Source organism: Rhea pennata, chromosome 1 (genome assembly GCF_028389875.1).
Source record: "Rhea pennata isolate bPtePen1 chromosome 1, bPtePen1.pri, whole genome shotgun sequence".
Taxonomy (NCBI): Eukaryota; Metazoa; Chordata; class Aves; order Rheiformes; family Rheidae; genus Rhea; species Rhea pennata.
The window spans coordinates 81,196,064-81,212,565 of record NC_084663.1 but is presented as its reverse complement, the minus strand read 5'-3'; the positions used below and the strand labels follow the sequence as shown (position 1 = coordinate 81,212,565).

The 16,502-nt window shown below is 39.8% G+C and overlaps 1 protein-coding gene across 1 annotated transcript; it reads right to left on the bottom strand.

The window, feature by feature from the left end:
• Positions 1 to 2,156: 2,156 nt before the first annotated feature.
• Positions 2,157 to 16,091, bottom strand: KLHL42 (kelch like family member 42). The gene is made up of 3 exons (XM_062570868.1): positions 15,211 to 16,091; positions 8,499 to 8,692; positions 2,157 to 2,773 (listed from the first exon to the last, which is right to left on the bottom strand). Exons 1-3 carry the CDS (start codon positions 16,089 to 16,091, stop codon positions 2,322 to 2,324), a joined length of 1,527 nt encoding a protein of 508 aa, XP_062426852.1. The 3' UTR covers positions 2,157 to 2,321.
• Positions 16,092 to 16,502: the final 411 nt, after the last annotated feature.

Below are 16,502 nucleotides of genomic sequence, written 5' to 3'. Positions count from 1 at the left end.
CCTCTGTTTGTGCAAGGGTTTTGAGCATGCTACATGCTCATGCTACATGCTACATGCTGTTGTACACCGTGACTTCTGTTCTCTCTCATATTACTGATGCAGATCAGTTCCCACAAACTTGGACTATCTGTAGCATTTCGTTGCACTAAAACGAGGATTAAATGAAACAAAAATACAAGCTTTGTAGACTTCTCTTCCAAGAGCCCAGAATTAAATAAATGAAAAGGTTCTACCCGAATTACAACTTACTTCACTCTTTCATCACTGTGATTGATAGATAGATCACTGTGAAAAGTAGATTAACAAATAGAAAAGATCAACAAACTGCTACCAAGAAATTTCAACGAAATAGGCTGGATATTGATGTAGCAAGACAAAAACCTCAAAGAATGGAAAACACAGACAGTAAGCCCAGAAAAGGTCAACTGACAGGGCAGAAAGAGAAACCTATGGAAACTGGCCAGAGAGATTAAACTTAAGCCCCACACAACTCTTATTTCACATTGAAAACCACAAACCATTCCTGGAACGGAAGAAACATTATGCTCTCTCTTAGTGTTGATCCAAGCAACCTTTTTAAAAGTTTCTCTATTTTATGGGAAGAAACTAAAGTTCCCAGAGTTTTCCATTTACTCCTCCCTCAAGACTCTGAGGCTGTTGTTCTTTCTGTTCTCAACTTTAAATCATCTTCTATCATATTCAGCTTTTACTGGTCATTATCTAGTAGAATTAGTCCGTGAGACAGAGAAGATGAAGAGGGGATACGTAAACACTGGATATCCCAGATGCAGCAGAAAAGCAGCAGTTATGAATTTGGATACAGACTTGAGAACATTAAGAAACTTAGACAAATTGCAGGCTATTATATGACCCCTCCCTCCCAAAAAAAGAAGAAGAAAAACAGACTGGAAGTAGAAGATAACATCAGTTTGTAGTGAAGGCAATTAACAGAGACCAAAATGTAATTACTTGCTGCCTCCTACTCTGACACCTTTCAAGAAGCAGTTTTAATGACCAGGTGAAGAACTACAACAGTGAGTGAGTGAGTGAGTGAGTGTGTGTGTGTGTGTGTATGTATGTATGAATATATACACACACATATGAATATATACATATACTATATACACACACATATATAATACATAATATATATACACACACACATATACACACATAAATATGTACGTGTGTATATATATATATACACACATACTATATATATATATAGTATGTATAGTGTGTGTATATATATATATATACACACATACTATATATATATGAATTAAATCTCTCTCTGTTTATTCACATGGAGAAACTGCTGGTGTAGAACCAGCATCCCTGCTATGTTCCTTCCATAACAAGCGATTGTCTCCTGTTTTGTCCCAGATCACTATTATAAAGCTGGATACGCCTGGTGCAGAGCCTGCCTGTGCAACTGTGGTGGTGGCTCATAATTTCCCAACATATCTTGTTGCCAACATCTGCTTCCTTGTTTCTCTAATTCAATCTTTAATGCTCAGTATTTGAAAATATAACAGGGCAACTAATTAAACCACAAAGCCTTTCTGAAGATGAGCAGACTTTTTCATCTGAATTTAGAGCCTTTTCAGTTCTACCTTAATGGCAGCAATAAATGCTATCAACTTCCTTTAAAGGATCAGCTAACATCCAACCAGCAATCTTCAACCTCGAGGCAAATCTCCCCAACCCCTGTCAAAGCATTTCACGACAAATAAATCAGGGGAATTTCATGTTTCTCAGTGGTACCCCAATTGCTGACATCTCTGAAAATCTCACTTTTTTCTGTAGAGGAGATAGTACTGTAAGAGTATAAACAATCTTAAATATTGTGCATTTAACAGGACATAGTTTGAGTAAAAACTGTCTTAAAATAATTAATGTCTTCTGTGGTTTCTCTTAGATCTATAACTATTTACTTTGTTAAATTATCTTCACTTTTACCATGCATACTTCTTATTTATCTTCTAAACTGTCTATTAAGATGGAGAATAGAATAGACTGATCATCTTTGTTTTTGGAAGTCCATTCTCAATTACCAACACAATAACATTATATTTAGATTGCAAACAAGTCTTAGAGGCATTTAAATCCAAAGCAACAACATTTTAAAATTGCAATCTTAAAAATGGTTCTGGAAGTATTTCTTTTAATACCTGATTTTGCAACATTTTTTAATAAAAGAATCAATGTTTCATGCCTACATTATGCAACTGCATTGCATTCTGAAGCTGGAATTATTTAGGGGGAGCAATATTTCTTACAAGAATGATTAATAACCTGAAAAGAAAAATCTGATGCAGTTACACCTCTCGCACATCAGGCAAATACATAGAACAGATCAGCATGTTTTGTCCAAAGCTTGGAAAGCGTCTTAGTGCCTCCCAGCTGTCCGTAAATATATTATACTTAAGAAAAACCCGGTGCTCCAAGCTTGTAGATAATGTAATATCCCTACTCATTATATAAATTCCATCATTGTGGAGAGTGCAAGTCAAGTTAAGACCTGATTTTGATGTATTCTCTTTGAGGTAGAGCCATTCTTTGGTAGCAATGTTGTAAGACTGCACAGTTAACACATCCTCACTTTGGCTGGATTTTTGGTTTGGTCCAAGTTCATGGATACAACCTCCTACCAGGTATATCGTTTCTTCAACAGAGAGCATCTGTTGCTTGCGAACATGGACATGACACAGTTCAAAGTTGTTCCAGGAATCAGAAGTGGGACAGTATTGCAAAATGTTCATATTCCTGTCTGAAATAAAGGAGAGATTCATAAATAAATAAATATATTAGAAGGTACTTTGGCAGAAGATTCTTCCTCCTTGAATCACAGAATTACAAAATGATTGAGGTTGGAAGGGATCTCTGGAAATCATCTAGTCCAACTCCCCTGCTCAAACAGGCTCAAATGCAGGGTGACATTAAACATGGTTGCATCCAGGCAGCCTTTGAAATCTCCAGAGAAAGAGACTCCACAACCTCTCTGGGAAACCTGGTCCAGTGCTCTGTCACTCTCACAGTGAAGAAATTCCCCCTCACGTTCAGGTAGAACTTCCTATGGTTCAGTTTCTGCCCATTGACTCTTGTCCTGTCGCATGAGACAACTGAAAAGAGTTTGGGCCCATCCCCTTGACACCCTCCCTTCAGGTACTTATACACATTGGTAAGATCCCCTCTCAGTCTTCTCTTCTCCAGGCTAAAGAGGCCCAGCTCTCGCAGCCGCTCCTCACAGGGCAGATGCTCCAGTCCTCTGATCATCTTCACAGCCCTACACTGGACTTTCTCCAGTAGCTCCATGTCTCTCTTGTAGCCCAGAACTGGACACAGTACTCCAGATAAGGCCTCACCAGCTCTGAGTAGAAGGGCAGGATCACCTCCCTTGACCTGCTGGCAACACTCTTCCTAATGCACCCCATGAGACCTTTCACCTTCTTTGCCACAAGGGCACATTGCTGGCTCATAGTCAACTGGTTGTCCACTGGTTGTGCCTAGGGTTATTCCATCCTAGGTGCAGGACTCTGCACTTGCCCTTGTTGAACCTCAGGAGGTTCCTCTCCACCCAACTCTCCAGCCTCTCCAGGTCTCTCTGAATGGCAGCACAGCCCTCAGGTGTATCAGCCACTCCTCCCAGCTTGGTATCATCAGCAAACTTGCTGAGGAGGCACTCTGTCCCTTCATCCAGGTCATTGATGAATAAGCTGGACAAGATGGGACCCAGTACAGAGCCCTGGGGGATGCCACCAGCCACAAGCCTCCAACTAGACTCTATGCCACTGATGACGACCCTCTGAGCTCTGCCTTTCAGCCAGTTCTCAATCCATCTCACAGTCCACTCGTCTAACCCACACTTTCTGAGATTGTCTAGGAGGATGCCATGGGAGACAGTGTTGAAAGCCTTGCTGAAGTCAAGGTAGACAATGTCCACTGCTCTCCCCTCATCTACCCAGCCAGTCATTCCACCACAGAAGGCTATCAGATTGGTTAAGCATGATTTTCCTTTGGTGAATCCATGCTGACTACTCCTGATCACCTTCTTTTCCTCCATATGCCTGGAGATGACATCCAGAATGAGCTGTTCCATCACCTTTCCAGGGATGGAGGTGAGGCTGACCGGCCTATAGTTGCCTGGGTCCTCCTTCTTGCCCTTTTTGAAGACTGGAGTGACATTGACTTTCTTCCAGTCCTCAGACACCTCTCCAGTTCTCCAGGACTTTTCAAAGATGACGGGGAGTGGCCTGGCAACGATGTCTGCCAGCTCCCTCAGTACCTGTGGGTGCATCCCATCCGGGCCCATGGATTTGTGGATATCAAACCTTGCCCAGATGATCTCTAGTCCTATCCTCCTCAACCAAAGGAAAGTCTTCCTTTCTCCAGACTTTCTCTCTTACATCTAGGCTCCAGGATTATTGAGGGCAATCCTGTCTAACATGCTGTAGGTGACCCTGCTTGAGCAGGGGAGTTGGACTAGATGATCTCCAGAGATCCCTTCCAACCTTACTGATTCTGTGATTCTGTGATGAGTAAGTTGAACAACGCTGGCTCTAGTACTGAGCCCTGGGGAACTCCACTAGCTACAGGCCTCCAGCTAGACTCTATGCTGCTGATGACAATGAGCGAGTATTACAGACTGCCGGCACGTTACTCCACAGCACAACAGTGTAGCAGAACAGGGAAGAAATTCTGATTATTGAGAATTGCAGTTGTTTCCTCTTGACAATAAAGCCTGAACATTCTTTTCCATTGCAGAGGGAAACATTAAACTACTCTGAACTTTGATTACATGATGCAAATGGTCTGGGAATGGGGATTTTAGCTAAATAATCCCTATTTGTTAACCTACTTTTTGTTTTGTCATTGATTCATACTTAAGAATTCCTTTCGAAAAAGGAGATGGAGCAATATTTTGCTCTCCACCAGTGATCACAGATGAATCAAATTATCACACACACGCAGTATGTTTTATTAATGGTTGCGAGGTGTTATCATTCTAGTTTTAATTTAATACTCTCATTTAATGCTTTTTAACATTTCACTCCACAAATCAAAGTTTTATGTAATAATATTCAAAAAGCTAGTTACATTTCAGCAACTGGTGTGGATGACCTAAGGGCACATTTTCAGTGCCTTGTAAAGACAGAAATACACACAATGTCAAAATCCTTTAAGAACTGGGAACTCCACGCCCCAGAATGAAAAAAAGGCTGAGGCTCTATCGCTGCTTTATTCACAACTCAGAGATGCATCCATACTGTTATTCTATGAAATTTTTACAATATCTCCCTGATTTACAATGTAGAGGAGGCCCTAGATAAGTCCTGTATCAAGACTTCACTAAATTAGCACAGAATGCACAGGGCCCAAGTTAACTAGCAAATTCAGTTTCAATCTCTGGAGACCTGAGCTTAAATTCAAGCTCAAATGAGAAGCGATAACATGCTTGCAGATTCCAGCTTGGTCTGTTTAATAAAACCTGTTCCCTATTACAAGTTTACTCTATATGATGAACTCCAGATGAGCTCACAAGAGGAACAGCAGATGGTGATATACTGGCAAAGTTATGTAAGGGTACAGGCACAAATAGTCATAAATATATCAGTTTGCCACAAATGGAGTGCATTAGCAGCGTGGTTAGGAAGATCCTGCTATAACATTTGCATGGCCAATGATGACTACTAGTCATTGCTTATTATTTTGTACTATTTCTTGTCTCATTAAATAAAGGAAAAAAAGAAGAAAAAAGTCATGGTAACCCTCTACAAAACTTCTGATCAAAGCTTTACATGCGGATGATCTCTTTATTTAAACAATGTATCATTCTCTCACCCATTATGGCAGAAAAAAAAATCCGCATTTCCATCTGTTAAGTTTCTATGTCTATCCATAGTAATAATCTTCCCAGGAAAAATGTGCTATGGTTTGAGAGAAATCATAAGAAATGGAAGCCTATTGTGATATGGCCCTAATTTGCTCAGTCCAGAGTTTTATTTCCATAGAAGAAAAAACTAATACAAGACAAACATTTTAGTTCCTGACACGGAACTTTTATTACTCAGAATAGATGCTGTTGGTTCACAGCTAAAATCCTAAAATTAGAAGGAAAATCTTTATTCAAGAAGGGTCATAACAATTTAGAGTGGGAAATTTCAGATCCTGCCATCTTTTGAAACACGCAGTCTCAAAAGACTGTATATCTTCTCAGAAGAAAGATGTACACACATTAAAAAAAATCCACAAAACTTATCAAAACCACATAGTTACTGAGGTATACATAGAAACATTACACAAAAATACATATTAATTGCTGCATTTGTTTTATTTGGTGAATAGAATGAAACAGCAAATGAGCCTCATTGTGTGTCAGCTAGTTGGAAGTGACTTAACACTTTCCAACATCTGCATGACTTGGAATCTTAATCACCACTATAATTTCAGTAATGTTGGTTTCTAAGTCTGATTGCTGTCCTAAGCCAAGATGTCATAGAAAAATGGACCCTAGGCCTTGATTCAGTAAAGGATCTTTATTTATAATAGGAACAGGCCTGACTTGTAATGAATGGACTTGGACTTATATTTAAGTCTAAACATGTTCAGACTAGTTTTTATCTACTGCTCATGTTTTTATACTGTTTTACTATTCTGTTTCCATTAAATATAGACTTAAAAAAAAAGACCTCTTGAGACAGGACCCTGAATGTCAATGGCAATCCTCTAAGATGTAGAAAAGGCAAGATAATTCATTGACTCTCCTTCAGTTGAAACTACATATAGTAAGTTCCAGATAAGGAGCTTGACATACAGCAGCAATCCTGATAATATATGCTTTGTTATTGAACTTTAAGGGACTAGGATCTGCTTCAGCAACATGCTGATCTTCCTATCCATAACACCAGTAGGAGGCAACCTGAAGAATGAACAGCATGAGCACCAGCAAAACAACTTGCAAAGTTTAGGGGAACTGAAAAGAAAAGTTGGCGCTCCCGTAGTCCTATAGCACTGCTAACCAAAACAGAGTTTGTTCTTCTTACCTATTCTCTCTCTGTAGATAAAAATGACAAAAAATAACCGTAGTCTCTAGAAACAATGAGCCTTCCCTTTACTCTGTGCTTCAGTCTCCTCTCCTCCCTTGTCTCAAAAAATGTTTCCCTTTGGACTTCACAGCAAGCGTCCTGTGCAGGACACCCTTCAGTGCTAGTCCACTTGAACATGTAGGATGTCAGGGGGCACAATACACTTCACAGGTCATTTAGTGGCGATGATAAGAGGATCAGGACTAAAGAGCACACCACAGTGTGCTCCTCCACATGGAAACAGGCACTCTGATATCTTTTGTTTACTTCGGGAAGGTCATCAGGTTTTGGGTCAGAACAGGCTGCACGATACTCCATTGAAGGTTATCTTTACCACAAGAACCACAAGGGATCAAAATGCATCTCTACAGACTCTGACATTGAAAAGTACAGCTTGCTCTACTATTGGTTTAGCTTTGTTTGAAATACTTGCTCCAAAAGCTGAATCATGAATGATCTCTCTTCTAATTTTACTCTCCACTCGGAAAACACGATTTCTTTTCAAACGATTGTGGTCAAATGAAGTGGGTAAAGTCTTAGAAACAGGAACTTTAAGAAAACCTGGTAAATACTAAACATTTGACATGAAAGAAAAATCAGCTTCCAGTCCTCTGAAAAAAAATGGTATTCCACACAAAGAATGGCATTATGTATTTAAGGAATGAACAAATATGAGCTCTTTTTAAGTGGCTTGCTTTTCCACTGGATAAAGAAAAAAGTTGCAGGGATTGCAACTTCAAGTCGTTCCTACTGACGGTCCCCTCAGAAAAAAGTGTGCAAAAAAGAAGCAAGTTAAAAATGTTGGTTCCTGATTAAATTCTTATTCCATTAAGTTATTTCAATACTGAAAATCTTACCTATAGCTTCAATTTGCCTATGAAGCATTGAAATGCTATAGTGAAAGGGTTATGAAACATATTAATATATGAGAAATACCAATGCAGGCAGATATTTTCTTAGTATCTTTCCTTCTGCCATTCTAAAACAGATATTTTAAAAGGTAAACAAAACAGAATCTGTTGAGACCTCTATTTCTATTTTATGACTAAAATTTAAAAAGTCCTCCAGAAGGCTCATTTACCTCAGAGGAACAGCACCCCAGCTCCACACACTAATCAGTCAGATGGTAAATAACAGCCCAAATATTTAGTTTCAAAGTGTATATGCTTGTTGGCCATAACTGGAAACCCTAGCATTAGGCTCTGAAAATAATAATCTGATGCCTGTATGTCAGAGCAAACTTTTGATTTAGTTTGTCAACTATTTTCCAAGAGTGATTTATTTTTACTTATTGCAATGAGTAATTACACAGCTTCCTACATCAGTTTAAAAGTTTCCTGAAAAAGAAAAGAAAATGATCTGCACCTTAGAAGTAATCAGGTTAAAAAGAAAAATTGAGAAGCTTGGTACCTCGTGTCGTGTATCCTCCAATAACATAGATCTTGCCCTTGCACTCACAAGCTGAGAATTCTGCAAGAGGGTTTGGCAGGGATGCTACAAAATTCCACCAGTCATGTTCTGGGTTATAACACTCCACATTGGAAAGAGATTGACCACCGATGGCATAGAGCTTTCCATTTACAGCCAAAAGCTTAAAATTGGACCTGAAAGATAGAGATTGCAACATTAGAATAGATTAAACAGATATACAGAAAAATATAGGACAGTTCTTCCTAACCAAGCTCCAACATATTTATTATGTTCAACATGTTCCATCTCTTAATATATTACAGCATCTGAACTGTTCAGTGTATGTCCAAAATACACTGTACTTGCTTGTGACAGTGCCTGTGTCCACAGAATGTACCGGTGACATTCTGGAATTTAATGATGCTGAGACTGATTAATATTTTATTTTGGAATTCAATCTTTCACAATTTGATCTGCAAACTGTTTAGTTAACTGATGTGTTCAGATGATGTCTCATTTTTCTAGGCTTTTAGTAAAGTGCCTTAAGGATAGTAGATAAAAATATATTATATATACGCACAATCAAAGATATTATTTTAGTTAAAATTCCAGGAATTTCAAACAAGACTTGAATGCTTATGAATGTGTACCAGTCTTAAATTGTAGAATTAGTCTCTTTAATAACCCTAATAAACAGAAATTTAATGTGGTACACATTGAATCATGTTCTGCAAAAGATAGAAAAGGAGAAATTCCTGTGTCTTATTCAGCATTAATTTAAACTACTAAATACACCCTCCATCCCACTGAAGCAAAAACACATTCATAGTTGAACAAAATACATTCTGCTTCATAGGCAATGCCCTGTTCTTTTCTCTCAGTGTATTCTATTATGCTGTTGTACTTCACACATGATAAAAGATAATTTTCTAATTACTGAGGCAAAAAAAAGCCTTATATTTTGTACTTTTAAGATAATACAGACAGAGAAAATCCAGAGTGAATAAAGAACTGTCTCAAAAGGGATCTGGGAAGCAACGGGGAAGGAGATCCATGAACGTGTCAATGACTATTAGCAGTATTCTTGTAGCTGTAAATGGTCTGTGGATATTAAAGGTGCAAGTTTGTGGGATCAAACTGGAGGGCCTGAAGTTGGTGGGCTTGTATGCTCATCAATTCCTTCCAGCTATAGAGGATCAGCCCTTCCCCTTTTCGGAAAAAGTCTTACTTATGTCTAGCTCAATGCCTAGTAAGACTGTTCCTTTCATACTGTTCATTTCAAGTCAAATCCACAAGATTTAACCAAGTACTATTTCAATTAACTAAATGTATGAAAGTCATTGCAACAAATAAGCACAAGGCCAAATGAGGCATTGCATTATGTCGGTAAAACTGAAGTGATGCTTTAGCCTTGCACTGGCCTGCTAGGCAGTAAAGTGAATTTTACTCTGCATTGATCCAATATTCAAAGATTACAGCTTAAGTACTTTTGCAGGGTTTTGTCTGGACAAAATGAACCTTGCTTAGCAGCAGACTCCCCTGTAATTTCTTTTTATTAAATATACTTGGAAAAAGAATATGCTTCCAGATGGAATCATTTTGTTCTTGTCATCCTGATATAGCTTTGGAAACTAAAATGCTCCTCTGAAGGAATTAATTGCTTTTTATTCTTTTTTTTTCTGATATTTATGATTAGGTCACTCTGTTCATCTCCTCTCTACAGCAATAATGTTTTCCATCTTAGAGAATCCAGAATAACATGGCAATCAATAGTGGATATGAAGTGAGAATAACTGCTTGCAAAAATGTAATGATTTTCAAAGCAATGTACCTGTTCTAAAAGTTATGGTGAAGAAAATCTATAAATGAGGGACAAAAATGCAGAATATGAATACATGCATTTTCTAAATAATCCTTTAAAATCAAAAGTATGTTAGAAAGCCTATAACTCCATGTCTGTGCTATGATGGAGATGATGCAGGATTTTTGGCTTAAAAAATTAGTTGACTTGCACACAGATAGTGTTCATTATCCCCAAGATCTTCAAGGCACTTTTTAAGCACGGTAAAAGCTCTTCCACAGAAGACACAACTTCACAAGACAAGTATGAAGTGTTGTAATGCAGAAGAACTGATTTCTGGAATGTATTAAACCACAAGGTTCAGTTTACTTAAAGATAAGCACACTTTATATGAATAGTAGGGACAACTACTCAATGTTATCATGAAAAACTTCTGTCAATGTCCCTTTCATGCCAGTAACAGCAGGTGTTTATATGGAAAACAGACATTAGGAAATATTTAGTGTATTTATACTCTCTTTTAATGTGTTATAGCAGCTGGAAACAAGGAAAGCAAACATAGAGCAACCAGCCAGCTCTCCACAACTAGCAAGTGTTCCATGGACTGCAGCTTGGCAATAACTGGACTTAGTCAAATTCAATTGTGATACAACTCCACTCACATCAATGAGTTACCTAAACGTGGGAGATCAGAAATGCTTTTCAAATGCCAGGCCTAGTGTGTACCCTTCTTGCTGGGACGAAAGCTGGTATGAACTATGTATTCTGAAGTCCCTCGTTTCCTCTAAAAGGAACCCCAGGAACACAAGCAAGAAGGAGCTGTGCAGTTTTACAATAGTTCAGATCACAACATCCCACCACCCCCTGCAAGTAAAAAATTGTAAAAAATTGTAAAAAAAAAAAAAAAAAAAAAAAAAAAAAGTTTAAAAAAGAGTCTTGTAAATAGTTCAAAAAGTCTGGACAAATAGATGACCAAGACTGCCGGACAAATCTGCCTTACAGCTGAGGCAGACCCACTGAAACCTTTTCTTGGGAAGTAAGAGCATGCATTTGAGATCTGACGTTCAGAGTAGGTTTGACAAATTGTGAAAACAGCCCAGAATTATCACAGTGAGATTCAATTAAGCAAAGTATTATATACAGGAAAGGAGAAAAATCTAATAGACAAATATAAAGGATCTGGGGGTCAGAATGCATATTTTAGTACAAGACAGCAGCAACATCTTGCAAAAAAGCACATTGTTCTAGGGCTGCATTAACGGCCATATGATCTACATGTAAGAGACTATCATAAAAGTGGTTATAAAGAGGACAGCAAGCATTCTTCTTGTCCACTGATCGGTATCATTCTGTACAAATCTAATGATTTCTTCCTTCTAGAGTCAAATATTAACCTATCATGAATGTTCTGAGGGAAAATAAGAATGGAATACACAGGTGAAATGAGCACATGCAGTAGAAATCTTATGAGTACATTATTTTTAAATGGTAAATTTCAACTGACGGCATCAATTTAAATAAAACTATGGAAAGACATTCAAGTATATTACTTGAACGGTCCTCAAGCTCCTTGTTATCTTCCAGTCCCTGTAGCCCAAAATTGGTCTTGGACAACTTTTACATGAAGTTTCTTCCTCAAAAAAAGTCCAGGTAGTTCTATGAAGTATAGTTGTACAGCAAACACAAAAGCAACTTTCAAAGATCAGAGATCTAGAAACTACTTGGGACCAGCATCAGATTTAGCCTCAGAAGATAACAGGTTCAATGATCAGTTGCAAACATCCTATATGAGCCTGAGTAAACTGTTTTGTCTACCTTACGCATGCATAAACAGGGGAATAATATACTACTAATAAGTAGTAGTAATAAGTTTTCTTAAGCTTACAAGAGTAGCACAACAATAAAATATGGCAGTTACCTATTGTGGACAAATTTGAAACTATGATAATAGAGCTCTATACTTAGAAAGAAAACTAAGAGCTATAACATGAATCAGAATGACTACAAAGTATTCAGTAACCATCTGATGGTTTTTGTCTTCTACTTAGAAGTAGAATCTCTTTCTTCTGTGCAAGTGCAGAGAATCCCAACAACCTGGGATTATTATACTAACACAAATAATTAAAGATACAAATATTATAGAATTTACAAGGTTTTTAAGGGCAGAGAACTCACATTAAAACAACTCAACATAATTATTTCCATAAATACTCAACCTTCTCTTCTGGCAAATGCATCCATTTATATGGGCAAAATCTAGATACTGTTAAAACATCATCTGAAGTCAAACCAACTTCAGTGGGAGCTAGAACTCTGCCTCAATGTACATAAAAATGGATCCATGGGATCACACATTAGACACAAATTCTTTTGACAGTGTTGCACAACTCTGTTTGCCAAGCAGCACACTAGGCAATTGACCTACTTATCTGACTGTAGCACAACAAAATAAAAATATAATGCTAAGCAAACTGCAGCTCTAACTGCAGTACTTCTACAGCTGTCAGGCATAAGTGCTGTTCCTGCTGAATGAAAACTCCATGATTCTAAAAATCTACCTGCTGTTGGCTCCTAAAGAGGGAAAAGAAAAGAGGGAAAAGAAAAGAAAAAGCGTGAGAATTGAGACTCCATGAAGACCCTAAAGTCACCGACACATTTTGTGAAGGGGTCAGCAGAGCTTCCATGACAAAAACATTCCTGGTTTATTATTCAGGGAGCTATGTACCAACTTGCTGTTACTTTCCAGTCTAGAGACATATTCTGGATTCTTTCTGACTTGCAATAACTACAATGAAATGTAAGAAAAGAGAGTATTCGAAAAATAACCCTTTGCAAATTACTCTTTTGCAATAAATTGCTAATGTGAAATTCTAGCTAAGGAGTATCTTGCTGTCGCCTGTGATGAGCTTCAAGATTAAGTCAATATGGTAGTATAGGTGTAAATAGAAATATAAAGAGAAGGTACTCATTTGTTAACATCTGATATGACTGTAAATCCTAGAAAAAAATGGAAAATGTGGGGAAAAAATGCTGGGCTAAAGTTTGAACAGCCAGGCTGAAAGTTGAAAAAAGGGCTTTGCAGAAGCATTTTTTAGCAAGTCCTCATTTGCCACATTGCAGAATCATCACTTGTAATAACATCTCACTTTTGCTACACACATTATACAAGCCAATGCCTAGATCTTGTAATTTGATTCATGTGGTATTCCAATATTTATTTCAACAGAAGACACTGTTTGGGCTGACCTCTTCAGCCACTTTCACTAAAGCCAATGTGCTCTCAGTCATGCTCAGGCAGTCAAGACTGCAAGCTCAAGGCCTACTAAAATGACTCAGTTCTCAAAGGCACGTCAATGAAAGCTGCTTATAGGTTCAAGATGCCAAGAAGCATCTACAAAGTATAAGAAAGAAAAAAAATCTAAATACTCATTTAAGGACAGACTTTTTCTTCAAAGCCTTTCCAATAAACCAGAGAGACACTGTGTTTCTCATCAGTTCCAACAACTGATTACAGATGCAAAAAAATTAGTTGAATTCTCACAACACTACAGGAAGTGAAAAAGGGGATGGAGTAGGAAAGAAACAATTTTCAGTCAAACCCCTGTTTTGAGGGGGTATAGGTTGCAAGCGCACTGAAATAGAGACTGCAGTTTTACTACACAGACCCTTGCTCTGTGATTGGCTAGGGTCTCTGCTGCTTGGTGAACATTACATTTACTGGTTGGAAAAGAGATTTTCTATTCTATGGTGAATTTTGGTATCCTTATGTGTTTTAGTTCTGAGTCAGATCAAGAAGATAAAAATTTAAATACTTTTTGTAAAATGGAAACAATGAAGAAATCCATGCTGGATTGACAGAAACATTTTGTTTCAATGAAGTAAAAGGCTTCTTTTTGATGACCCTGCAATAAGCTGATTTAGGTAGAGAGAATTCTGCCTTAGATAGGGGGATGGGAATCTGTTCTTGGAGTGCCCTCGGGTCTTGTGCCCTGTTATTCTTTCATATATAAACTATAACAAATGATAGTGAATATTAGCACAAACATAAATTCCAAACAATTTTAAAAGTTACAGGAAAAAAAGAAAATATCAAAATGATGAATGTCTACCAGATCAAAATACTCTCCTAAAAGGAGAAATTTCTCATAATCTTTTCCGGATTTTTTTCTGGTGAATATTGCACAGGCCTACAGAATATTCAGATTTTTATGAAATTACCAGCCAATGAAAAACTGCTCCAATTGAAATTTTATATCCATCTCTAGCTCTGACAGACAGCACACTTCCACTAAGAACAGTAAACCTTGTCACATATAGTACTGGAGTTACAATGCACCATGAAAAAAAAACTAAATTGAGAATTTTGTATTTGCTTTCTATCTTTGTTATTTGAATACGAGTTTCTATTTCCAGCACAGGCAGCTTACTGGAGAGACTAGCTTCACAAACCTATGCTACAACTTAAAAGCAAGAGGCACCACCATGCTGAGGTGAATGATTACGTGTAATGCAGGGTAATAAGATAGCCAAGACTTCTTCAGCTGATGCCTAGCTTGCACTCTCCCATAGCTATGAACTTACTCACAAGTATTTACACAACAGAGCCCCATCCTCCTTACCATTGCCTTGCTACAGCCGTTACCTGTGTCAGGCTGCAGTGTTGTGCTGTTGGATAACTGTTATCAGCAAGGACTAGGTTTGTCAGGCCTATTTGGTAGCATACAGCCAAGATATATAGTCAAGCACTGCAATCCTTCCCATCACATGATGCAACACACACTCGTGACTCACGGTGCAGATACAGACCTGAATCACATCTCATAACTCTGAGTTCACTCAACACTGCATGATTCAACAGGTTGTATTTTGATAGTATACATGAACATATGTATTACAGGGAGCACAGGTTACCTTTTCTGGTTCATTGAAGCCAGCTGACTCCATTCATTTAGGCAAGGGTTGTAACAATGGGCAGTTGAAATCTCCTGGCTGGTGATCCGGTATCCCCCAACAATGAACAGATAATTGTCCAGCATCGCCGACCCATAGCCTCGGACATTCACCAGATCAGGGGGCATGTTGTTGGCCAGAGGAAGCCACCTCTGGTCTTCCTCATCATACCTCAGCATTGACCAGGGAGCTTCCACCTGAGGATGACAGCCTGGAGGCAGGCCCAGTGAGCAGGCACCCATGAAGTCTCCAATGGCCACAAGAGTGGCAGTGCCCTTCATCCGCCTCTCCTTCAAGTGTTCCTGGAGAGCATGGGGCAGGAGATGTGGCCGAGCATCAGGCCTCCGTAGCACCTGATGGTAATGGGCAGCCATGAAGTCTAGACAGGCATTGTGCAAGTCCTGGAGACCATAGACCTGAGCCAGGTGGTGCAGCTCCAAGCAATTGCCCAGCCTTACCTGGGAGAGGAGCAGGCGGAGCAAGGGTGTGACCTGCAGGAAAGAAGCAGCCTCCACTAGCTCCTCCAGCAAAGGAGGCTCCTCATCACCCCCCTCCTCCTGCTCCAGCCTGGCCAGGCAGGAGGTGTTGATGAAGTCCAGCACCAGCTCCAGCCCTAGAGCACTCAGCCCCCCACGCAGTAGCTGCTCCTCCTGGCCTTGCCCTGCCTCCTGCATGCCCGAGCGGTACAGGGCGCGGAAGTAGTCACTTTGCTCGATGAGCTTCCTCTTGCACACCGGGTAGCACTTGTCCCCCAGCCGGATCTGCACCACCTCCTCCCCCGCGTCGGCCCCATTCCCTTCCCCCTCCTCTTCTTCCTGCTGCCGACGCTCCGCCAAGGACATGGCTCTTCCCCTCCCCTGCCTGTCGCCCGGTCCCGTCGCTGCCGGGCTGAGGCTCTTCCTCTGGCCGGGCCCGTGGCCGCGGGCGGAGCCACGCAGCGCCGCGCTGGGAGGAGGCGGGCAGCAGGAGACCGCGGCGCGCCGGTCCCGGTCCCCGGAGCGGCCGGGCGGGAAGGGAGGCGGTGCCGCCTCGTCCCAGCTCCATTCCCGGGAGGGAGAGGGAAAGAAAAAAAAAAATAGAAGGGGAAAAAGGCCCTAAAAAGGCAATGTTCAAGCACACAGCTGGCGGGCTAGGCCTCTCCACTGTGGCCGGGGGACAGTCTGCTCTCAACTATGCTTCAGGGCCAGCCCACTCTCAGCCACCTCCTTTTGCTGGGGAGAAATTTCTAAGCCCTTGCGTGTGTCAGGGCCACC

Excerpts from the sequence above, each read along its gene's own strand:
- KLHL42 (XM_062570868.1), bottom strand. The coding sequence starts at position 16,091 with ATGTCCTTGGCGGAGCGTCGGCAGCAGGAAGAAGAGGAGGGGGAAGGG. Across the intron at positions 8,693-15,210 it reads GCTTCAATGAACCAGAAAAG|GTCCAATTTTAAGCTTTTGG; the intron begins GTAACCTGTGCT and ends TCTATCTTTCAG. Across the intron at positions 2,774-8,498 it reads TGGAGGATACACGACACGAG|ACAGGAATATGAACATTTTG; the intron begins GTACCAAGCTTC and ends CCTTTATTTCAG.